At 54.5% G+C, this 24,743-nt stretch overlaps 1 protein-coding gene across 2 annotated transcripts in view; it reads right to left on the reverse strand.

The window, feature by feature from the left end:
- Positions 1-408: 408 nt before the first annotated feature.
- The window catches only part of FBXO41 (F-box protein 41), a 29,786-nt gene continuing 5,451 nt past the window's right edge, over positions 409-24,743 (reverse strand). For both annotated transcript variants that reach the window (XM_055119751.1, XM_055119752.1), the window contains exons 2-13: positions 12,089-13,144; positions 10,159-10,384; positions 9,664-9,731; positions 9,035-9,393; positions 8,218-8,459; positions 7,905-8,020; positions 7,652-7,804; positions 7,424-7,519; positions 6,043-6,161; positions 5,722-5,880; positions 4,275-4,390; positions 409-4,119 (exon numbers count right to left, since the gene is read on the reverse strand). In XM_055119751.1, coding sequence (XP_054975726.1) covers positions 4,057-4,119; positions 4,275-4,390; positions 5,722-5,880; positions 6,043-6,161; positions 7,424-7,519; positions 7,652-7,804; positions 7,905-8,020; positions 8,218-8,459; positions 9,035-9,393; positions 9,664-9,731; positions 10,159-10,384; positions 12,089-12,972 — 2,601 coding nt within the window. In that variant the 5' untranslated portion in view covers positions 12,973-13,144 and the 3' untranslated portion in view covers positions 409-4,056. The remainder of the gene's footprint in view (positions 4,120-4,274; positions 4,391-5,721; positions 5,881-6,042; positions 6,162-7,423; positions 7,520-7,651; positions 7,805-7,904; positions 8,021-8,217; positions 8,460-9,034; positions 9,394-9,663; positions 9,732-10,158; positions 10,385-12,088; positions 13,145-24,743) is intronic.

A 24,743-nucleotide genomic window follows, 5' to 3' on the forward strand; every position in this document is an offset into this window, starting at 1 on the left:
GTAAATGTGTTGGATAAACTTACGTGCCCCTTCTAACACCACATTCTTTGGGGTGAATCTTTTGGTTCCTCTGACTCAAGGTCTTTTCCTCTTCTTACTCAAGCAGTTGAGGTAACCGGTCATATTTTGGTGGCTAGTGGAACTTTGGGATGGCCAGCACAGATATCTCTAAAATCTGAGCACCCCTGACTAGATAAACTCAAGCAGAATGGGTGCTGAGCAGGATTGGGTGTGGCATCCCTGCTGACTTGAAGCACACAGGGTGCCTGCAGGGAATCCAGCAATGCTGCCGGTGCTGAGGTTGGGCCTTGTCACGTGTTCATCCATCATTCCGCCCTCTGCTTCAGAGCAGTTCAGCTGCAAAAACGTCTCCCAGCCACTGGCCATTGACTTCCCCAAAGCAGATAGTCCAGTTCACCATCTTTTATTAGATACAAAGCCATAAATTCTTCGATGCCCATGTGAGTCCCTTTAAATACATACACTCAGGTACATTCGGCAAAGGGCATCTACAGGTGGCGTGAAGCAAAGTGCTGGATGGTGATGCCTGGGTGGGGAGAGAAGTGGGGCGGGGGAAGGCCCCCTGGGGGCTGGAGGTACAGGCACCACTTCAGAAACAAAACCAAAAAATGCTCTCCACCCCTCAGCCTGATGTGCTTGGGGTGAGGGAAGCTGCCCCTTGAAGCCAGGCCTGCTGCAGGGAAGGTAAGACCAGGGGCCAGTGGCGGTCCCTACCAGCACTGCTCAGGAGATGGTCAGCGGGTGCCAGCTGTGAGTTTGTCTCCTTGGGTCTTGGCACCTGATTGCAAGAGCCCTAGCCACACTTCCCTGGGCCCTGCAGGCTGTGGCAGGGGAGCCTGCCTGATTGTCGGGGTGGTCTTGGGACTGACCAGTATCCCAAGGGTTTGGGGAAGGAACAGGAGCTGGTTGCCTTAGTTGGCCCTGATAGTCTCATCTTGACCCAATCCTAAACCTTATCCTCAAGCAAAGGACTGCAGATGAACACACTTGTCCAGGAATAAATACATACGCACAATACTTAACTATATATACAGAGATGCAGGCCCAGGACAAGGCTGGATAAGAACACAGCTATCAGGGGTGAAGGGAGCCAGACCTGGAGTTGGGTAGGAGTTACACTCATCCAGGCTGGCCTGGCACAAATCCCGCCAGCTTGGTTAGCGCCTCTGGGCTTAGTTCCCACACCCACTCAGGTTCTTATCCCAAATCCATCAGGAGCTGGGTCTTTGGCACCAATAGTCACTCAGTTAAGGTTTTCAACTTAGCGCCTTACAGGGGTTTAGGTCTGGGACACTGGCCTCCACACCCTCAGTGGCCCAAAGACTAGACACCAGGACCAGAGGACCAGTAGAGGACAGAGCTAAATCATGGAGCAGCAGGCCACGGAAGGAGGCAGGGCTCCCTGACTCCACCTCCCCTTCTAAGGAATTCTGAGGAACGGGCTTAAAATCCACTCTCACAGCCCTAGAAAAATGAGCTTCTGTGGTCCTCCTGGAGCCAGGGAAAAGCTGGCTCTGGGCAGCGCCCTCCCTCTCCCTGCAGGAATCTAGATAGTTCACAACATTCCCTTTGTTTCCTGCCAGTGCTGCAAGGCACACAGCAAACAGCATGGAGTCCTCTGGCTAGGATTTGCAACCTGCCATGTGCTGGGGTCAGGCCGGGTGGCAGGAGAGGCCCCCCACCCCTGCAGGCCTGCCTGCCTGCCTTTGCTACGCTGTATTGCATTCTGTTACAAGAGCCCTCCTTGGGATGAGTGGTGCTTCCCGGGAGCGCAGGGCACTTCATCTCTGTTCACCAGCCTCAGCTCTAGCTGTACGGTTGCCAAAGGGAACAAATGGTACATTCTAGCAAACAAAAGCTCCCCACTCAGCATCAGGGCTCATTCCTGAAGATGCAAAGGGATGGGGGCGGGGGCTTGCAAACTGGTCAGTTCTCGAGGCATGCATGAAGGCCAAAGCATGAAGGTCAGGTCTGCAAGATACACTCCCACATACCCTTCCTACTCAGCTGGAAAGTGCAGGGCTGGGGATGGGAGGAGTTCCTGGAAGTAGCCAGACCCACAGAGGGAGGGCAAACTTGAGGCTGCGGGGCAGCCTCTGCCCTCAGTGCCTGCTTGGGATCCGCCCTCAGCACCATTCCCTGCTGGAGCTCACGGCCTGTCTATGCAGACCTCCTTCCCAGGGATTTCCCAGGGTGAACCTGCCCAACCCCCCGTACTCAGGATCCCAGGCTTCCTGGGACAGAAAAAAAATCCCTTGATGGGCAGGTTCAGGCCAGGCAGGCATTCCTTTGTGCTTTGTCCAGGAGACAGGGAGGGCAGCACCTCTGGTCTTGGGGTCATAGGGCACAGGGGCTCTGGAGGGTGGAGAGGGGGCAAGGCAGACACTCGCCCTGAGCTGCCCGCTCCTGTGAGTGGTCTCCACCTCCACCTCTCCTTGGGGTCCCCGGACACAGAAAAGTTGTGCTTCTTCCTATGGCTCCTTGGGACCAGGCTGGGGAGCGGGAGCTGATGGAGGCGCAGTTGGCTGCTCTGGGGAAAGGCTTCGTGCAGGACTAATATGGGCGTTGCCAACACGGTGCCCTAGGTATTTGGGGTTTTCGACAGGCAGAACCAGAGTAAGACCAGGAGGGAAAGTCGTCTACAGTGAAAAGCCCTGACCTGGTGTGGACTCAGGTCGCTGGGGTCCACAGCTGAGCCCGTGGGCTCCTGGCTCTGCTGGGCTTGGTAGCTCTGGGCTGGGTCCTGGTGTCCAAGCCAGGTTGTGGCAGAAAGCTGGGTCCCTGGAAAGGACTGAGAACTGGAGGACCCAGCTGGGACCAGCGGCCACTGAAGGGACTGGGCCGAGAGCAGATGCTGGAGAGATAGAACTAGATCCGAACAGGAACCTAGCTTGAATCTGAAAGAGCTTCCCCAGGAAAGATGGGCAGGACCCGCAGTCTGCATCACTGTGGGAGTTCTGAGAACAAGGGACACCTGAGTCTTTGGAGCCTCAATGCCAGGCTGGTCCTTTGGGAACTGGGCAAGGGTCAGTGAAAATGCCCACTGGGAGCTCTGCCTTGGGCCCCGGCCTGGCCTTCAGCCTCATTCCTGGAACTGGGGACATCGCAGGCAGGTCAAGCAGGGGCTCTTCAAGCAAACCAGCCTCGCTTAGGGCTCGGGGCAGTGCGGTGACTCCCTCCGCAGCCTTGGGGACCCAGGCCACACGTCTGCCCCGGCACCCGGGCGCTCCTTGAGGGTATGGACTGCTGTCCCCTGCCTCCCGGGGGCTGGGACTGGAGGGAAATACAGAAGCATGCACCTGGTTGCTCGGAGTTTAGCTCTGGCTGCTGGGGCGTGCGTGGTGGCTGAGAGGAGGGGGTCATCGTCCCTACAGCAGTAAAAATTACTCACCTTGACAATTTCCCCCCTTGCAAAGGGCAGTCTCAGTGTCTTGGGGAGAAGTTCTAGGTGAATGTGTTGCCCTTCTAAGCCCACTCCCTGCTCTCTCGCTGCTCTCTCGCCCTCCACTTTCAACTGACCACATGCCTGGACACCATAGGCTTGTCCGTGTCAACCCTGGAAATGTGGACCTAGAGCCCAGGAGAGCTGAATCAAGGGGGTGCCCCACAGAGGGGCTGACACAGGGCAGGGGGACAAAGCCCTAAGCTGTGTCTAGCTTCCTTGTGGAGGCCCCTAGCTGGAACCCAGCAAGGTCCCTCCCCTGTCCCCCCCTACCCCCCCACAGTGGGACCCTAGGCCTGAGCAGCTGAGGAGACAGGCAGGCGGTGACACCAGGTGCTGGTGGTGACATAGCTCCTCATTGGCTGTGCCGGAAACTCGGAAGCTGTTCCACAGGGGTGGGGTCAGAGGGGTCCCTGGCCCGGAGCAGCAGTGCCCACAGGAGGTCCGTGCTCCACACTGCAGGAGCTAGCCAGGGACTGTCCGCCCTTTGCTGGCAGCCAGGGTTGACTCTAGTTCACATCAGGGTCCCTCTGAAGGTCCAAAGAGAAGACGGGGTCTGGGGCTGGCAGGGGCCCTGCCGCCCCCTCCCCGGGTTAGCAGCCACCTTCCACCTTGACGTGCAGGATCTTCGAGAAGCCGGGTCTCCGTCGCAGGGCCTGCAGGCCAAACTTGGGGTTACTTCCCGGTTGTGTTGGGGTGTGGGAGAAGAGAACCCCCGCCCACATCTAGGTGGTCTCATCCCACATCCAGGCCACAGCCCCACAGAGGTACCAGCTCGGGTCCAGGGTGGCTCCAGATCCAACTTCCTCACCTGGAGTTTTGTCACCATGTCCTCAAACAGCTTCTGGGCCTCAGGACTGCTGGGCTCTTTAAAGTAATCGGCGATCCCAATCTGGACCACAATGGACTTGAGGTTCCGGCAAATGCCTGAGAGAAAAGAGGTTATGGGGTCCGCATGAGGGCCTGGGCAACAGAGCTGCCTCGGCTCCTGTCATTAAGTCATGAAACTGAGCCCGACCAAGGGGCCCCCTGGTTGTCCACTGGGGGTGCAGGGAGACCCGTGTCTCTTGGGGGCCGCACACGGAGAAGGGAAAGGGGCAGATGCAGCCAGGCAGCAGAGACTGCTGTGACTCTGGAGAGGGGTGGCAACTGCAGGACTCTCTGATCTTCCCTGGCAGAAGTCAGCGAGCTCTGGGCATTGGGAAGCGATGAGGGCAGGTAAGGTGAGGTGGGTGAGTTTTGACTGGAGTAGAGGAAGGGAAACGGAGCCAACCAGTCGGGAACGGAGAGCTTAGGAGATCGGCGGATGCCTTGGGTAAGGGGAGGAGAGCAAGGCCAGGAGGCTGAGAGCCACGGCCGGGAGGTCAGCAGTTCTCAGGCTGAGTGCTTGGTTCCCTGGGGTGGGGGCCACGAGGCTTAAGTGGGAGGAAGGGTAGGTCCAGGGAGTTATGTCACAAGGCCAAGGAACCTTTGGCACTCAGTCACGGAACCACTGGCCAAATGGTCCTGATGATGAACTCATTTGGGCAGGAGTAGCCGAGTTAGGCACCCATGGCCTCGGCAGAGGTGGGAGGATGGGCGGAGGATGGGTGGTGGAGGAAAGGGAGGGGCCACGACTGGCATCACACGAGCTGCTGGCTGAGGCTGGGGGAGAGGACATCAGGGAGGTTTCTGGCTGTGTGTTCCCCCAGATCTGCTCCTTCTCTGAGCGCATCTCAGGGAAGGGCCGAGCACCCGCCCTGCTGCTCAAGTTAGGAACTTCTAACACTGGTGCCTGAACAACGCTGAAACCCACCGCCACTATTCATCAGGTTATTATACCAGTCACGTGGAGAATGGCCTCGAGGCTTACACGTGACCTCAACCCTCCCGCCTGCTCTAGAAGGCCAGCTCAGGTGGAAAAACAGTTACGAGGCACCTGGACAGGGTCAAGGCCAGCTCGGTCCAGCCTCTGCGCCTGTGTGCTCTGAAACCATCAGTTCTGCCTCTGCCAGGCACTCTCTGGGAGAGGGAGGGGACGATGGAGAAGAGGAGTTGGGGGGCAGATGCTGTTCCCCCGCTCGTGTGTGTGGAGCTGAACCTTGGACCAGATGCGTGCAGACCTGGGCCACACTCATTGCAAATGATCCAGGCGGAAGGCCAGGGCGAGACCCCTAGGGCTGGTACAAACGGATGGTGCTTCTTGCTACTTACTAACCCAGTCAGAGGTGACGGTTGGACCCTGCCCAGCTCTCACCCCTCCCACACCCATCGCTCACTGTTGAAATGCAGCAGGGCCTTGGGGGTGACGGGGGTGGCTGTGAGCACCAGCATCTCCAGCCCCTTCAGGCCTTCGCGGCAGACCTCAGCCGCCACCTCCTGGGTAATCTCTGACACATGGTCCAGCTCCAGCACCTGCAGCCGCATGCAGTTCCTCGCTGGGAAGAGGGAGGCAGAGGAAGCAGCTGCTGACTCTCGCCTGGCAGGGTGCACCCACCCCCTTCCCAGCCGCCCAGCCAGCCCCCAGGATTCTACACTGCGCGGCGGCACCCCTGTCTGCTCCCCACCATCCCCTACCCCCGTCCCAAGGGAGGACTCACCAAGCGATGCCAGGCCTTGCACCCCGCAGCCAGCACCCCCAACCCCCAGGGCCCGGAGGTGAGGCCAACAGCGACCGATCATCTGCAGACAACGGTTACTGAAGCGCGTGGGCTGCTGGCTGGAGAATGGGGGAAACAGCCATCAGGGAGGTTTCCAGCTGTGCGGTACCCCAACTCTCCTTGAGGCTCATCTCAGGGAAGGGCTGACCAACCACCCAATTGCTCGAGTCAGAAACTCCTGATTCTGATGTCTGAACAACTCTGAAACCCACGTCAGCAGTCATCAGATGCTAGATAACTAGCCTCCCTGCCATCCAGTCATCCCCAGCTGACTGACGGCCACCTCTCGCTCCTTCACTCACTCACTCACTCACTCACTCACTCACTCACTCACTCACTCACTCACTAACCAACAGTTCTCTAGTGACCAGCAAGCCAAATCAAGGGAGCTAGGGTGTGGGGACGCAGGGGGGACGCAACGGACAGGGTCTCTGCACCCCAGGAGCGACTAACTAGTCTGGGGTGGAGGTGGCAGGGCAGAGAACTAGTCTGAGCCTACTCCCACTTTTCAGACCTACAACCCCTCAATGTTTGCATGTTTTCTAGGTAAAATACAAGGAATTAGACCCATGCAGCAGGCTTTTCTGTTCCTGCCGTGTCTTTTTTCCTCTTAGCTTTGGCTCAGTCTTCCCCAGCACTTGTACCACACTTGCTGATCCCTGAGGCAGTCGCCCCTCCATGCTCGCATAGGCCGCTGGAAGTCTGCCCTGCACTGGGAGTCAGGGATATGGGCCCGAATGTTCCCGTCCGGGCCCCAAGAATGTGAACAAGCATAGACTGGCAGGCAGCAAACGATGGGCAGAATGCGGTGGACTCAGGACAAGGTGCAGTGGGAGGAGAGACAGGCACCCGGGGTGACCTGGGAACTGTTACGGGGAGAAGGCGCGTGCAGAGAGCGGGTATGTCCGAGGGACTCCCACCACACCTAGTGCTTTCCCACTCAGGTTCTCCCACGAGCGGCGCTTTCACACCCTATCCACTGACCAAGGCTCCCTGAACTGCCCATCCTATGCCTGCTTCTAACTGGCACGGCTCAGCGGTTCTCGGGGTCTAGCAGGCTTTCTGAACACATCACCTCCACGCCAGCAACAGTCCTGATGGGGTCGAGGGATTTGCTAATAGCACCTGAACTGAGCTGGCTAGAGTTCACACACCGTGCTGAGACTGGACATGGCTCCAGGTGGGATCCTAAAGGCCTGCTCTAAACATCAGACCACACAGATTTCGGGGAGGGGATCCGTCTCCCCACCAGCTTATGAAGTGTGCCTAGATCTGCTCAGCCCCACGCCCCCCCACCTCCCCAACCCACCCACCGGCTCACCAGGGGTGAAGTGGCGCCACCTGAAGGGAGACAATCTCTCTGCAGCCTGCGCCAAGAGCCCAGATGACCTCGTGGCCTACAGGGTCCGTGGCGCTCCTGTCGAAGAGACAAACCTGGCAGGGCCCACTCGAGTCCTCTGCCGTCTTGCCTCACACCATAAAGCTGAGTGGAAGCAGCACCCCTTGAGGTCAGGAGGCGGTGGGGGGGAGGGGTTCCCAGTGCACTCACCTGTAGGTGACGGCCTGCAGGGCGCGGCAGTAGCAGCTGGCTAGCCAGAGCGATCGGTCAGTGAGGATGTTGGGACAATGGGAGATGCGCAGGATCAGCAGGTTCCCGCCCGCTGCCTTCAGCAGGGACTCCAGCCCTGCTTCCAGGCAGCCCCTGGGGATGGCCACGAGGTCAGTGCGCTGCCTGGGACCGCCCGCCTCTTCCTCCTCCGGGAAGCAGCCCCTCTCCCCCGCCCCCCACACCCCGGCCTCACCGGGTGCTCCGGGCATACTCCTCCTTGCTCTCCTTCTTGCCCCGCTGCCGGGGCTTCAGGTTCTGCAGGGTCAGGGAGTGCGCCTGGGTGCACCACTGAGACAGCATGGCGAGGAACTGCGGGGAGAAGGTGGCCCTGAATATGGGGGCGCGCTCGAGGCAGGTCAAGCCCCGGGAGAGCGTGTTGGAGCCGCGCGGAGCTGGGGAGCTGTGTGTGGTGGGTGGTAGTGGTGGTGGTGGTGCGGCAGGGGGGTATGATGAGGGGTGGGGGTGGGGGATCCACACAGGGCTAAGGGGCGGGCAGGGGCCGGCACCTTGGAGCAGACACGCGCATTCTCGAGCAGCACCCGGGTCCAGACGGCAGGGTGGCGGGCCACGAAGCGCCAGTCGCGGCAGACCTCGGCGGCGTGCAGCAGGGTGCGGGTGTCCAGGTAGGTGAAGATGCAGAAGAGCGCGGCGCGCATCTTGAGGATCTCGGGGCTGATGACCTCGTTGGAGCGGGAGGGGCTGCCCCTCTCGGCACGCGCACCCCGGCTACTGCCGCCCTCCGGCCGCGCTGCACGACACCAGAGGGCCCAAGGTGAGTGGGGGCGGGTGGGGGCGGTGTCAGTGGGGCCCTGGGGAAGGGCAGGAGAGACCTGTGCTGCGACCTGGGGGAAAGGAGTGGGGGCCTCGGGCTCCCCCTCGCCTGGCTCACACACCCCAAAGTCTGCAAAGGAAAGTGGGTGACTAGCTCCGTGACATCCTCCAGGACCAGAGTTAGCCTCACCCACTAGGGGGGGCCTTGGGGTGCGCCGAGGGAAGGAAAGGGCCTCGAGGCTGGGTGCAGCTGAACAGGAAGCTATAAAACAGCCTTGTGAAGAGAAGCAGGCAGGGTGGCGGTGGGGTGCGGCCGTCAGCTTGAGCCCCAGAGGTGCAGGGCCTTTGGGGCTGGGGGAACAACTCTCAGGAGTCACTCGGCTACTATCCTGTCTGTCACTGAGCCTGCCCGGTGTCCCACAGGAGCTCCTGCCCAGGCCGGAAGGGCTGGGGCAAGCGAAGGGAGATCCTGAGGCGAGGATGCCGACTGCCTCGGTCTGTGTACCCCATGGGAAAGAACAAGCCCCCTTGTTCCAGACTCTAGGGACTCACCGGACAGGCGGCAGCTGCTCAATGGCCCCGACATACCAGGCCCCGGGCGGGGGACCTCGGAGGGGCCCTCGGCCTCTGACTCGGTGGTTCGGGAGCCCACGTCTGAGACGTCCCCCTCCTCGCCCTCTGTGCTGTGCCGGCGGGGTCTGCGCTGCCAGTTCTGAATGGCCTGGCGCCGCAGGCCGGAGCTTCGAGGGGGCTGCGCCCGCTCTGAGCTGCCGTTCGCAGCCTGAGCCCGGCTGCCCAGGCCCCCGGGGCCGCCGTCTTCAGGGGCCACTTCTTCCTGCCGGGGCAGCTCCAGGCTGTCACTGTCGTAGCAGCCAGAGCTCTGGGAGGCAGCTGGGATGCGGCTGGAGGCCCTGAGGTGGAATGAACCATTTGGTGGGAAGCAAGGGACACCTGACCCGCTGGGGGTCCCCGGCCACCCCAACCACAAGGCAAGGGCACCCACTTGCCCCCTGCTTTCCCAGAATGCCCTCTGAGTGGAAAGGTGGGCAGAGGAGACCCCAGGAGTGCTGGGTCTGGGAGGTGGGAGAGGAGGCGCCCCCCGGTGGTCCCAGCTGGGCCATCCATCCGATGGGCTGGCCAGGGCACCAGCCCGGGGTGAGGGGCTGTGTGGGGCGGCTTACCCTGTGCCAGGAGAGGAGCCGTGCCGTGCCAGCGCGTACGGCACAGCGGCGCCCGCATGGTGCTCTCGCTGTGGGCGCCCAGAGCAGGAAGGGAAGGAGGGGGGCAGAGGAAGCAAGAGGATGAGAAGCAGCAGGAGAAACAGGGCACACAACGGAGACAAGAGGGAGAGGAGAGAGAATAAGGGAAAAGGTTGGGAGAGATGGACAGACAGACAGAGAGGCCAGTTCCCCAGCCCCTCCCCTCCTCCACCTCGCGCCCCAGAACTCCGACTGGAGACTCTCAGGGTTTCATTTGCAGAGACAGGTGCCCTGAGGATCAGGGCCACTCGGTCCCACTACGGCATTACGGCCTGGGCGGGGGGAGGCTGGCCCATGACCCCTCAGAGGCAAGTCCTTCTTCTGGACCCCTCCTTCAAGGGACAAGGACTAGCAGAGGGAACCATGGGGTATGCGGAGGGGAGGGGTCATCGTGCAAGGAGGGAGGCAGGCACTCACCATTCTGCCTGGGCCCCGGGCACCAGGCCCAGCGCCACTGCCCCCACCTCCACGGCCCAGGCTGGCACTGGGCGTGCTGCCACAGCTGCTGCTGATGACCTGTAGCTGCCGCTCGGCCCGGTCTGCCCGTTCCAGGAGCTCCTCGATGAACTGCTGTAGCCGCAGCTTGGCGCTGGCCTCCCGAGCCGCCGTCTCCTTCAGGAACTGGTCGATCTGCACCACCTCCCTGGGCCCGGAGCAGTCTCTTACCCCAGCGCCTGGGCCTGGCCGCCCACCCACTCTCGGGGGGAGACCCGGCCGGTGGGGAGAGACGTGAGCACAGTCGCCCGCAGCTGTCTGCTCACGGCCCCATGGGTGCGTGCAGAACAGGCACAGACAGCAAACAGTGGCACACACGGAGAGGCGGGCAGATACTCCGAGACACGTGCTCACACCTCACCCACACAGGCACCAACATGCACCTAGACAGCTCTCTCCAAGCAAACGCCCAGAGAGCCCGTAAGCCACAGCTCGTCCCTCCAGAAATACGGTACAGTCATACCCTCACCTGACCCCCTGCACATACCCGGGGCACTCGGTGTTTATGCCTGGGGACAGGCCAATCCCCAAATCTCTCTCTCTCTCTCTCTCTCTCTCTCTCTCTCACACACACACACACACACACACACACACATCTGCAGGAATATTTTCAGGTGCGGAAGCATCCACGTGGAGCTAGAGCAATAGCACAGCGGGTAGGGCGTTTGCCTTGCACACAGTCAAGCCAGGTTCGATTCCCAGTATCCCATACGGTCCCCTGAGCACCGCCAGGAGTAATTCCTCAGTGCAGAGTCAGAAGTAACCCCTGTGCATTGCCGAGTATGACCCAAAAAGAAAAAAACAAAGCATCCACACAGGGGCACCCCCCTCCAAGAGCTGCATTCACACACAGCACACTTACGATCCCCTCTCTACACCCAGATGGATTCAGTTGTTCGTGCAGCCTTTCAACATTTACAGAGCACCCTATAGGGGCCAGGCACAGTTACTGGCATTGGGGGTACAGCAGAGGACAGCGGGAAAGAGTTCTGGCCCACATGGAGATTATATCAGAGGGGGGCGAAGTGAGTCTAAATATGAAATGCTGCACCTGCAGCCTAAAGACCAGAGAAAGCACCTGGGAAGGAAGGAGCAGACAAAAAAGAATAATAAAAGTAAAAAAGGAAATCCCACGAGAAGATCCTCAAGCCCAGTGAGAAAATACTTCAAGGATGGGCTCGTCATATGCTGCCGTGGGACCAAAGTATGATGACAACTTAGACCTGGAACTTACGGGTTGGGGTGACACATCTTGCCGAGGGGGGGGGTTAACATGAGCAGAGTATGTTCAAGAGAGAAAGCATACCCAGCTGTGCTCAGGGATCACTTCTGCCTCTGCGCTCAGGGATCACCCCTGGAGGTGCTTGGGGGATAACACAGCTGTGTGCAAGACAAGTGCCCGACCCGATCCCACCACGGCACTACTACCCACTGTACTATCTTGCCAGCCCCATCAAAGAGCTTTCTTATAAGTGAAAAAGTGCAGACGCTGGAGGTCTGGGGTTTTGACAGATGGGAGAAATGACATTTGTGTGTTAGTTCCATGGTTGGGGCAAGTCTGAGGGCAGCAGAGGAGTGAATTAAGCTTTGCCGTTCAAGGGAAGAGGATCTGGTGCCTGAATGTTAGGAGCTGACCTGGGCTAGAGGATCTGGAGAAGCAAAGTCTCCACAGGCAAGTACCATGCACCTCTGCACGGCCCACACACCCTCACGGCACTCTTGGTCCATGTACAGGCTGAAGACCAAAAATCGGTGTTAACAGCCCTGACAAGGCAGACAGCATCACACAAACACATTCACGGCGTGCACTCCCCTCCCCCCTCCCCGCCCTAGGCCCCTGCGGGCCACTCACTGCTGCTTGCGGCTCAGCTCCTGCTCCTTGTGCACCAGGTCCTGCTTGAGCGAGGCCAGGAGCTCCACACTCACGTCCACCTGGCGGGAGAGCTCCGAGGCGCGCTCCTCCAGCTCCTCCTTCTCGCGCCCCAGCCGCGCGCTCTCCTGCCGCGCCGTCTCCAGCTCGGCCGCCTTGCGCTCCAGCTCGGCCTGCAGCCGGCCCACCTGGCCCGCGATCTTCTGCTCCACCTCCTCGCTCAGCCGCTCCAGCCGCCGGTCCACCTCCAGCTTCTCCAGCGCGCGGATCTTGAGGCGCGCCAGGCCCTCCTCGTAAGCCACGTCGGCCGGCGAGGGGGACGCGGGCGAGGCGGAGGCGGGCCCGGAGCAGGGCCCGGGGCCCGAGCCGGGGGGCGGCGTGGAGCACGCCGACGAGGCCACGGACTTGCGGGCGAACAGCTCCCCGAGCGGGATCTCGATCTCGCGCAGCGCGTAGCGCGCGGCGGCGGGCACGAGGCCCGGCTCGGCCAGCTCCTCGCAGGGCAGGCTGGCGGGCACCAGGTCGCTGGGGAAGTGGGCGAGGGGCGCGTGGTGGTGGTGGTGGTGCAGCAGGTGCGGCGCCGCGGGCGCCGCGCCCGCCGCCTGCTCCTTGCCCTGGAACGACGTGCTCTCGAAGACCTCGCGCCGCGCGCCGGGCACGGCCAGCAGGGCGGCGGGCTCGGGCGCCAGCTGGAAGCCCGAGGCGGCGGCCGCCGCGCCGTCGCAGATGCTGTTGGTCTTGGAGAGGATGTAGAGCGTCTCGTACGTGTGGCTGTACTCCAGGTGTGCGCGCAGCGACGACAGGCTCCGGAAGCGCTTGTGCTCCCCGCAGCGCGGGCAGCGGTAAGGCAGGTCCAGCGAGGCCATGGCCCCGCCACCCCCGCCGCCGCCGCCGCTGCCGCCGCCGCAGCGTCCCGGCTCCACCGCGGCCGCCGCGCCCGGTCCGTCAGCCCGGAGCGCTCATCGGGCGCCCCGCAGGCGAGCCCCCTGCGGAGTCAGGAAGGCTCGGGGCTTGGGGCGGCCGGGGGTATGCAGGGAGCTAGGAAAGAGAGAGAGGCAGGACTCAGGAGGGAGCAGCGGTAACTCCTTGCTCACCCGCCCCACCCCCATGCGGAGGAAACGGACTCCCTCCAGGTAACCAGAACTGAGAGTCGTCGGAGAGGGCGCGGGTAGGGCCTGACTTCCCATGCAAGCGCTCGGACTTGGCAAGAGGAAGGAGATTTCTTTTGGGCCGGAAGGATATGGTACAGCGGGGAAAGCGCTTGCTTCCCGACCCTGGGGTTCGATCCCCAAACCCCATCAGGAGTCATCCCTAAACTCCGCTGGGTGTGGCCTAGAATAAAAAAACAATGTCCTCAAGGTCTGGGAGGGAGATAGGTCTGGAGCACTTGCTTTCCATGCAGCTGGCTCCAAGGACCACGATTATTTGCCCTTCTCACATCTCTTGCAGCACAAACCACCCTTCTTCTGTTATTCCACCTGTTTTCACCTTCATCTCCCACTATCCAGCCTCCCTCTCTCGATAGTTCATTCCTGGGTTCATGATGGGCACCCCTGAAACAATGTCTAGCTTCTGCTCTTCCCTCCCCTATCTTGTGGGGCTGCCTGCCTATTCACTGCCATCTTCTTCATTGCCTACAATAGAGCTTCATCCACTCTCTGCTGTCGCATCCACCCTGTGTTCCCAAGTCTCAGGCAGCTGCTCACCAGACAATCCAATTCTCAGCAGTCCTTGCCCATTTGGTGTTTGGTTAATGCTCCTTCCCCTGTCTTGTTTCCACCGCCCTCACCCCTCTCTTCCAGCCTCTCCCCATGCGATTAGATTTTCTCCCACCCTGAAGCTGCTGACTTTCAGCGCTGCCTCTCCATCTAGCCATGTGAGTGTCTCAGGCATCTCCATGTATGAGCAGAATCTGTCCCCTCTGCCAGCCCACAACCCAGTCCTGGCAACAACTTGCTTAGACCCTGGGGACATATCTTTCCCACTTTCTCCAGTTTGTGTCATCGACAGACCATTCCTAGGTGCATGGTGGGCACCCCAGAAACAATCTGGTGAGCCTTTGCTCATGGAGTCAATAAGTTGTTTCTCAGGACTTTGTAGCAACTCCTGGGGAAAGTCATCCTCTTTGTATGCTGATGGGAAGGAGGACCAGAACTTCAAGGACCATCTTTGTCTCTGTCTATTGGGAGAAATAACTCAGGCTCCAACAGTGGGAAGCAGAACCGATACGAAGAGATTCCTTACAGATACTGTTTGATATCCTGGTCTGCTCAATTATGTGAGAAAATCAATTCTCTCAAAAAAGTGAACAAAATTCACTTAAGCCAGTTGGAGTTGGGTGTTGTTTGCACTCGGAAAAAAGTCCTAACCAGAAATTTCGATCAGAAGTGGAATTTTTTTTTTCAAGCAGCAGACCTATGAAGCCATTAGCTAAACTAAATGAGAAATAAAATAGTTCGGCATTCACAGTGGGGGAGCCCTGCTACATAGCAGTAAAGCGGCTGATTAAACTGTCCCACCTACCACCTCTGGACTTCAGACAGTGTTCTTCTCTGGGGATTTAGGGAGTCAGAGAAATGATGATGTTCTGGGGGTGGGGTGGGGGGTAACCTTCCCCATGGTTTTAGTATGATCCACGCTGGCTGAAACGGGCTGATCTGAAAGCAGAGAGGCAGAAAATGCCGTTTTTGTCCAGAGAAGCCCTTTCTGCCGGAGGGCAGCAAACCAATATGACTGAGAGTTAGCTAATTAAGAGCCAGCTCTCTGCTTCTAGCTAAAGTCAAGTCAAGCGAGACAAAGTGGCTGGACAATGCAAGACAACTCTGGACTCTGACAGGGTTTTGACTCCCCGGGCCCTCCAGAATCCGTCCTCTTGTACCCTCTTCCCAGCTCAGCAGGGCAGGCTGCTCCATTACTGCCTTCTTGGGTGCAGTTTTAGTCGGAGAGGGCAGATGCTCTGCCACTCACCCCAGCAAGGAGCCTGCATTGCCCTGTGGGCAGTTGTGGCCCAGCCAGAGGCCACAAAACCAGGGTCTCCCCGGAGGTGACTCTGAGCACCAAGACCTGTTGCTAAGGGACAGCTCCTTTTCCTCCCCCAACACTATCCCCAAGGATTTGATTCAAGAATTTTCACTTTCAGGCTATGGAGAGAGCTCAAAGGGCACATGCTTCCTTTGGGGGTGCCCTATTCAATCCCCACACTGCAAGTATTGAGCTGGGAGTAGCCTAAGAGCACTGACAGGTGAGGCTCCAAACACCCAATCCCCTAAACAATTATAGTTTTCTTAGGTTTTTTTTGGGGGGGGGCACACCCAGCTATGCTCAGGGCTTACTCCTGGCTTTGTACTAAAGGGCACTCCTGGTACGCTTGGGGACTATATAGCTTGGGTGCTGGGCAAAGCCAACTCAAAGCAAATGCCTATCCACTATATTATTGCTCCAGCCCCAAGAATTAAAACTTTCAGTGTGATGTCTAGTTTGGTGAATAACTTGGGTTGACTGAACGCAGATTGACTTCAAGCCTTTTAACGATGAAGAGAACTGTACTGCCAGAAAAGATGGCAAGCCTAGGAAACTCAGTCCCCATACCTACACCAAAGGGAGGTGACTCCTCATGGTCCTTTTGCATGTGACCACACAGCTTGAAATACAGGGCCGCTCTCTGACTTGATGGGCTAGAGAACCTCACTCTTGCTAACTGCTTGAGCAAGTGGATTGTGCTATGGACCTCTGACTTCTAAGTGCTTTTCTTAATTACTCCTCGTCAACTGGGAGGTTCTATTTGTTGGTTTTAGTTTGGGGACCATGTCCAATGGTGCTTAGGGATCATTCTTGGCAGTGTTCAGGAGACCCTATGAGGTCCTGGCGATCAAAACACAACAGCCGCATGCAAGGCAAGTGTCTTGCCTCCTGTACTATCTCCCAGCCCCCATCAACTGAAAGTTTTTTATTCTTTCAGCTCTGATTTTAATACCACCATCATTGTAGTTTAGCTATAAATCAAAATACCATGAGACTAGTCCAGTTATCAAACAGCCCATCACCAAGATCTTGAGTTTGAACTAGATGTGGTAATAACTTGGAACATCTCGTTCCAGAGATGGGACGTGTGTGGTAAGTTTTGGGAGTTGTTTTCGGGGGGTGTCATGAGGCATTGTGAGAAACAGGATTATGAGGCATTGTGAGAAACAGGAAACAGTCTCAATGATCTGCGAAAGGGCATCTGTGTAAGATCCTGGACAGCCAACAGTGGACTGTTGTACACAATGAGATTATTTTTGCTGCCTGATTCCAAGCCCCATTTGTGGGTAGATCCCTCTTTTCCCCTTAGAGGAACATTCCCCCCACTTTGAATCCAGGTTGTTTGGGGAGATTTGCCTGCACCCTCCTGCCTCAGAGAGCACATCTGACATCACTCTCCTCACTCATCTCAGCAATTCTTCAGGAGAGGACATTCCCGAGTGGGCCAGTGCGGACGCTCCAGGGCCCGTGCTCAGCTGGTGGATTGTGAGCCCGGAGCTTCTTGCGGCATTTCTTGCTGTCCTCTTTTTGGGCATGCACAAGGAAAAGAATACTGATGACCTCCCCTGAGCATCTAGAACAGTGTGTGCCTAAGACTTCAGCCCAGTCTTGGCATGCCAGTCGTAAAAGGCACCAAATTCATTTTGTAGCTTAAACGGTGGTTTTCAGCTAGTTAGGAGATGTAAAAAGGTCGTGAACATCGGCTTCTATCATTTGAATATCCCTTTCCAGTCACTATGAAAGACTCCTGCACAGTGGTCCAGGGTCAACAAACAAATGTGGAATTTCTCTCACCTACTGCCCCTGCATCCGGAATCCCTTCAATGGTGCTGGCCACCTTGATTCTGTTTTCTCTGCCAACCATCAAGGCCTGCTGATTATGCTTTGGAACACTTTCCAGCCCAACTGTTCTCACATGCTCTCTGTGCCTGTTGGTCACTGCTTTCTCATCCCTTATTTTCTGGTCCTGCCCTCAATCCCTCTGCTCTCATCCAGTCTATAAAAGGCACCAGATTCCTCTAACCAGATTCCTCTATGTACAGATGACACCTACACCTTCAGTGGAGACCCACTATCTATCAACTGTAGCCAAATTCCTCAGCTTCACTCTGGGCCTCACTGAAAGACCAGTGTGGCTGGGGTTTTCACTTATCTTTCTTTGATTACCGTGGTGGGACATTTTTCCCCCACTCATTTGTCTATCTTTTTATCTTTTTGTTGACTTGTGTTTTTATGACTCAATTTTATGTCTATACCACTTTGCTCATTCTTACACTAAACACTCATCTTTCCATATTGCCTTGCAAAAACTTTTTTTTTTTTTTTGCTTTTTGGGTCACACCTGGCGATGCACAGGGATTACTCCTGGCTCTACACTCAGGAATTACTCTGGCGGTGCTGGGGGCCCATATGGGATGCTGGGAATCAAACCCGGGTCGGCTGAGTGCAAGACAAATGCCCTACCCGCTGTGCTATCGCTCCAGCCCCGCCTTGTAAAGACTTTTAAAAGAATATAATATTGATCCTTTTCCTCTATAGATTTGTTATTACAAAAATTTTCCCCAAGTGTGTGAACTGGCTTTTATTTTTGTTTACAGTCTTTATTTGTATACTAAAGTTTAAAGTTAGCTTCAGTAAAATATTTTTATTTTTCACTTGGTTATCATGCTTAGGAAATCCATCCCAATCCACAGATTATATGTAAGCAGATACTTATGTTTTAGTACTTTATATTTTTCTCTTTTTCTAAATGCTGAACAATTTTATTAAGAATTTTATTTATTTGTATGTATTGACAATGGTGGTAATTAAAGAGACCCATGGTCTCACATATACAAGGCAAATAAGTACTCTGCCACTGAGTTACATCCCTGGTCAAACTAAGGGTTTTAAACAAATGATGTTAATACTATAAACTGGCAATAACTGGGTAGCATGCAAATACTTCAGGCTGTGTGATTGCCTGTAACACACTGTATTGTCTTACTCTACCTAGAAATTTCTAGTATGCATGCTGAGACAAAGATCAAGAGATATACACCTTTTCATTATGAACATTTCTAAAAATATTTTAAAAATAGAATATGATAATGAACTACTAATTCATCATCTAGTTTCAACAGTTATCAATTCATGGTAAATTCTGTTTAATCATTCATGATTCCTTGCTTCACACTTTCCCCACCCTACTTCTGAGTTAAGTGTGTGTGTATGTATATGTGTGTTTGGCCACACCTGATGTTGCTCAGGGCTTATTCCTGGCTCTGTGCTCAAAGGTCACTTCTGGTGATGCATGGGGGATTATATATAGGGGTGGGGACCAAATCAGGGTCAGTTGCATGAACGGCAAGAAATACTGTACTATCTCTCCAGCCTTACTTCTATTTTTGAGAAAATCCTATCATATTATTTCATCCAAAGATACCATAGTATATATATTAGACAGGGACTTAGGGCTGGGAATGTAGCTCAGTAGGAGAGCACTTGCCGTGCAGGGTGAGAACCTGGGTTCAATCCCTGCCATCACTTTGAAAAAGGAAAAAGCTGCAGTTTAAAATTTTGTCGTTAGTGGCAGTGCTTTGGGTGTGCTCCCAAGTGGAGCTCAGGAGGCCCGGAGGCATCTGCCAGTGAGTCTTGGCCAATGGGACCAGCAGTTCAACATTAGGGCCCGAAGATGCAGTGCTGCCTGAACCCAGTGTTGCCAGGAATTACCCAGGCCACCCCCGTAATGCTCTGGGGCTTCAAGGGCTTCGTCCTGTGATGCTCGAGGAACACGTGGTGCTGGGGATTGAATCAGGGTCAGCTACATGCAAGGCATGTGCTTTAACCTCAGAACTATTTCTCTGGCCCCTTAAGTTTCTTAAAAAAAAAAAATACTTAGCTATTATCTTAACACCATCATCTGCTAGGTATATTCAAATAAAAAAACCCGCCAAACAGTATATGGACTTCAGAGTTGTTTTCAATGCTTTAGTTCCACTGGCAAACATAACAAAACATTGTCACTGTCACTGTCATCCCGTTGCTCATCGATTTACTCGAGCGGGCACCAGTAACGTCTCCATTGAGACTTGTTACTGCTTTTGGCATATCGAATACGCCACGGGGAGCTTGCCAGGCTCTGCCGTGCGGGCGGGATACTCTCAGTAGCTTGCCCGGCTCTCCGAGAGGGACAAAAGAATCAAATCTGGGTCGGCTGCATGCAAGGCGAACACCCTACCTACTGTGCTATCGCTCCAGCCCAACAAAACACAAAAATAAATAAATACAACAACATCGAATTAAAAAGATTTTGCATGGCACAAGAAACTCAGGCTAAAATACAAGACACCCTACAGGATGGAAGAAAACCTTTACCCACAGTATGCCAGATAAAGGACCAACAGCCAAGATATACGAAGCACAGTGGTGTTCACAAAGCTCAATAACAACAAAAGTTAATAATTCTGTCAAAAACGGGGAGAGGACATGAACAGACATTTCCACAAAGAGCACATATGGACAGCCAGTCGGCATATGAGAAAGTGTTCATCATCACTTATTAGGGAAATGCAAATCAAAACAATAATACGATATGATCTCATACCAGTGAGAATGGCATATATCAAAAATACTGGAAACAACCAGTGTTGGCGGGGGATGTAGTTTAAAAAGGAGCCCCCATTCACAGATGGTGGGAATATCATTTGGTTCAGCCTCTATGGAAAGCAGCAGAGAGATACCTTAAAAAAAAACTAAAACTAGAGTGTCAGAAAGAGAACAGGGATTAAAACGGCACGTGGCTGGCCTGATTCAATCCGAAGCACCACATACTGTCCACTGAGCATGACCAGGAGTGCTCCCTGAGCACGAAATCAGAAGTAAGCCCTGAGTCCACAATGCCAGGTGTGGACCCAACCCCCCCCCAACTAACTTTAAACAAAAATCAAATATAAAAAGTTATACATGCTTTGTAGATAGGAACCTAGATTTGACCTGATAACACATGGTCCACCGAACACTGCCAGGAGTGACCAACCCCTCCTCCACCCCCAAAAGAGTAGCTTTGAGAAGAAAATTAAAAAGATGGTTCTCTGAAAATACCAATAAAATGGTCTTATGGTAAATCTGTATAAAGACAATTTTTAAAAAGAAAACAAATATGTAGCACTAAGAATGAGAAAATGGATATGACCACTGACACAGAGAAGATATTTTCAATTATTTTTTTGTTTTGCTTTTTGGGTCACATCCAGCGATGCTCAGAGGTTACTCCTGGCTCTGCACTCAGGAATCACTCCTGGTGATGGTTGGGGGACCATATGGGATGCTGGGAATCAAACCTGGGTCGGCCGTGTGCAAGGCAAACGCCCTACCCGCTGTGCTATCGCTCCAGCCCCTATTTTCAATTTTTTAAAATGCTACAATTTTTTAAAATGGTATAACTTGATCCATATTTAAAAAAATTTTGGATGAACTGAGTGATTTTCTAGGAAATATAAATGGCCAAAAGTTGACAAGAACTAGAAGCCTGAATAGACTAATAGACTAATAACAATAGAACAAATGGAAGAATTAACAGTAACCAGCAGTTTGTTTTTTTTTTTTTTTTTTTTTTGCTTTTTGGGTCACACCCGGCGATGCACAGGGGTCACTCCTGGCTCATGCACTCAGGAATCACCCCTGGCGGTGCTCAGGGGACCATATGGGATGCTGGGATTCGAACCTGGGTCGGCCGCGTGCAAGGCAAACGCCCTACCCGCTGTGCTATCGCTCCAGCCCCAGTAACCAGCAGTTTTATAAGAAGTGAGTTCACCCACAGCTGCTCAGGAGTGGGGTGCTGCTCTAACGGTTAGCCTTGGGCCTCGGCCCTGGGGTGCCTGTCCAGCTGGGGGCAGGGACTCTAAGAGAAGTAGGGGCCTTCCCCCTCCCCACTGCAGGCCCTTCTGAAACATCCTTTGCCCCAGTGCAAACCCTACTGCCAGGCTCTGGAGACAGCAGGAGCAAGGACAGTGCAAGCAGGTGTGTGGATGAGCAAGAGAGAAGCAAAAAAGGAGTTCCTGGGGTCCAGATGGTTCATCTGATGCCAGCCCGCCCCACAATTTTCCTCCTCCTGCAGGAGCTGAGGAATTACTATGAATCATTCGTAGGAATATTTTTGCCGAGATGTACACACTTCTCAGCATCAATGTGAAGCCTCGCAGGCTAAAGATGATGGGGGCAGGGGCAGGGAGAGGAGGAGAAAAAGGGATGAGTTCCCTATAACGCCCGTCAGGATCCTGTGAGGTCAGCCCTGGCACAAAGAAGTTGCCTTTGCTGCCTTCGCTTGGGGGGTGAGGGAGGGAGGGGATGGAGAAGTGGTCTACACGGGGCAGTGCTTACTCCTGGCTCTAAGCTCACATCGGGTACCTGCTGCAAAGTCATGAGCCTTACCCGCCATACTAACTCCCCGCCTGCCTTTGTCTTCTCTCAGCCCAGCTCTCCATCACCATCCTAAGGAGCGGCATCTCCTTTTCCAGTCGGAAAGGCCTGTCTCAAGTCTACTTGCTTCCAAGTCCAGCTCAAGGTTATGGTGATGTTTGGGTAGAAGAACCAATGAGAGAATTTTTTTTTCTTTAAAGGTCTTCAGGTATATCTTCAGTCACTTCAAACAAGACCTACCACCTTTTAACGAGTGCTAAGAATAAGTGAGTGTTGTCTCTGGCTCCTGTCTACTGACCTGTTCACAGGTTGGTTGCCAGACATGAAGAATCCTGCATCTTCATGGCTTCGAACAACCACGTCGGCACAACCAGTCCCTGCAGTGGGCCTTAGTTTCTTTTCCTCCATGTGTTTGCTTTACCTTCTGGTACAAGCCACCCCTCGTCCTTCCTTTGATGGGTGAGCCCTCCCTGCTCTGTGCAGTGTCAGTCCTCGTGCCAGGACACGCAGCCCTGGCCTGGCCCGTCAAAGCACTTCCCCCTCTGCGTGGCCACAGCGTGGGCTCGTCCCTCAAGCTAAGTGGAGAGTACACCACGGGAATTTACAGAGGAGCCAAAGAGTCCTCTGGTCCTCTGGGGTCACCTGGGAGGGAGAGGAAGCTCTCCGTGGCCTTTATTCATCCTCCACTCACAGAGAAAGTCCATTCATGGGAAGAATAAGTGTGGCAGCGTTCAGAGTAGGAAAGAAGCATGAGCCGGAGAGAGACCTCACATTGCTGAGAACTGGAGAGCAATTATACACAAGAGCCATTCATCCCTTTTCTTCTTCTTCCTCTTATTTTTTTAAGGTCATAGCCAGTGGTGCTCACAAGCTACTACGGGCATGTGTTGCTCAGAGGTAGCTCCCAGTGGAGCCAGAAGGCCAGGCAGTGCCAGGCATCGACCCCTGACCTCCCACACGCAAAGCAATGCATGTGCTCATCCCTCTGAGTCATCTCCCCGGCCCCGCATCCCTCTTCTTTTAGCTTTACGAACTGGTACATAGACAGCCCTTTTTTGTTTAAAATAGTTAGGGTTGGATTTATGTAATTTGTGATTAAGAGTAAACACCCTCTCAAACACACACATACACAAACACACACAAACACGTGTGTGTGTTAATGTAAATTTACTTTTTGGATTTTGGGTCACAACAGGCAACAAATCTATATATATTTTTTTGCTTTTGGGTAGCCACACTTGGTGATGCACAAAGGTTACTCCTGGCTTTGCACTCACGAATTATTTTGGGCGGTGCTCGGGGAACCATATGGGATGCTGGGAATCGAACCTGTGTTGGCTGTGTGCAAGGCAACTGTCCTACCCACTGTACTATTGCTCCAGCCCCTATATATTTGTTTTCATCTAGAATTCTCTCCTGACCATTATTCAAACAACTTCAGGGGCCAGAGCTTCAGTACATTACACGGGGCATTTGCCGTCCACCGGGTTGACCTGGGATAGATCAAATCCCCAGTACCAATATGGTCTCCCGAGTCCCGCCATGAGTGATCCCTGAACGCAGAGCCAGGAGTAAGCACAGAGCACCACTAGAAGTGGCTCCCAAACAAAATCAAAACTAAGACATGACTTCATTCCCAGGGTATTTACTGAGTTCCCACTGTGTACCCTGAGCTATACCAAGCACTGTGCTGGGTGTGTTGAAGGCAGCAAGATCCAAACCCTATCTTCCAGCAGCTCGTGGTCTCCTGGGGCAGACTGAGGAGCTGAACGATACTCTCACGAGTACAGGCTCCACGAGAGGCTGGCATGGGTTTCTGTACTTAATTTGAATTGAAGACAGGGGAACACTCATGGGTAGCAGAATTGAGACCGAGTCTTGGAGAGCAAAGTAAAGTTGTCAAGGAGGAAGCCAGTCATAAGATGGGGGAGGGAGAGAGGGAAACTATGAGCATCAGAAGCAGCAAGCACAAAGATAAGGAAGTGAGAAGGACCTTACGTGTATCCTTCCTGGGAAGAAAATGTCAGCTCCTGGAGGGTAGAAAAATTGCCTCCTCTCTGCTATTTCCCCAAAACTTACAACAGTCCCTGTCACTGGTGGACGTGTTCAGCAATGGTGGAATGAATGAATGGCAAGGAGTTAAACAGATGTGCAGTTTAGAAAATGGAATAGTAGGTCAAGGTCAGGAAGAAGGTCTCCTGGAATACGGCACGTGGCAATTATCAGCCACAGTAGCAGGAATGTGAATGGTGACGGTAGTGAATGTGAAAAGGTGTGAGAGCGGCCTGAACGATAATGGTAGGGCAACGGGCAGGGCATTTGCCTTGCACGCAGCTGACCTGGGTTCAATACCCAGCACCCAGTATAGTTCCCCGAGTCTGCCAGGTGTGATCCCTGAGTGCACAGCCAGGAGTAAGCCCTGAGCACTGCTGAGTGTGGCCCCAAAATCAAAAAAAAAAAAAAAAAAAGGAAAAAAGGGAGTGGAGGAAAGTTGGTGGCAACAAGGTGTCTGTGGCAGGTGTGAGAGGGAAGATTTAAAGGTTAGGCTCAGATCTGGGGTTTGGGCTTTCAGGTAGCCGGGAATGATGGCCAGGAAAAAAGAAAATTAAGGATGATAGGTTTGGGGGGGATATAGAATGAGTGTGGTTATGGAGTTTGAGGAAGTAGAGATATCTGGTACATATTTTACAATATGGGAGAAAAATACAGCTTTAGAAGCAGTGTAAAAAATATTTAAAAAAAATAAGGGCTGGAGCGATAGCACAGCGGGTAGGGCGTTTGCCTTGCATGCAGCTGACCTGGGTTCAATTCCCTTCAATTCCCAGCATCCTACATGGTCCCCTGAGCACCGGCAGGAGTTATTCCTGAGCGCAGAGCCAGGAGTTAACCCCTGTGCATTGCCGGATGTGACCCAAAAAGAAAAAAAATTATATATATATATATATACATATGTATATATATAATCAGGGAGGTTGTGCAGAAGGGTAAGGAGCTTGCCTTGTAGGCAGCCAACCACAGTTCTACCCACACACACAACACTGTCCCCTGAGCACTACTGGGAGTGATCCCCAAGCACAGATTAGCCTGACTACCACCAGATGTTATCTCTACCCACCCCAAAATAAAACAAACAGAAGTGGGGCTAGGGATGTAACTTGGTGGTAGAGCACGTGCCTTGCATATGGAAGGCTCTGGATTTGATTCCCAGCACCACATG

Source organism: Sorex araneus, chromosome X, assembly GCF_027595985.1.
Source record: "Sorex araneus isolate mSorAra2 chromosome X, mSorAra2.pri, whole genome shotgun sequence".
In the NCBI taxonomy this organism is placed as follows: domain Eukaryota; kingdom Metazoa; phylum Chordata; class Mammalia; order Eulipotyphla; family Soricidae; genus Sorex; species Sorex araneus.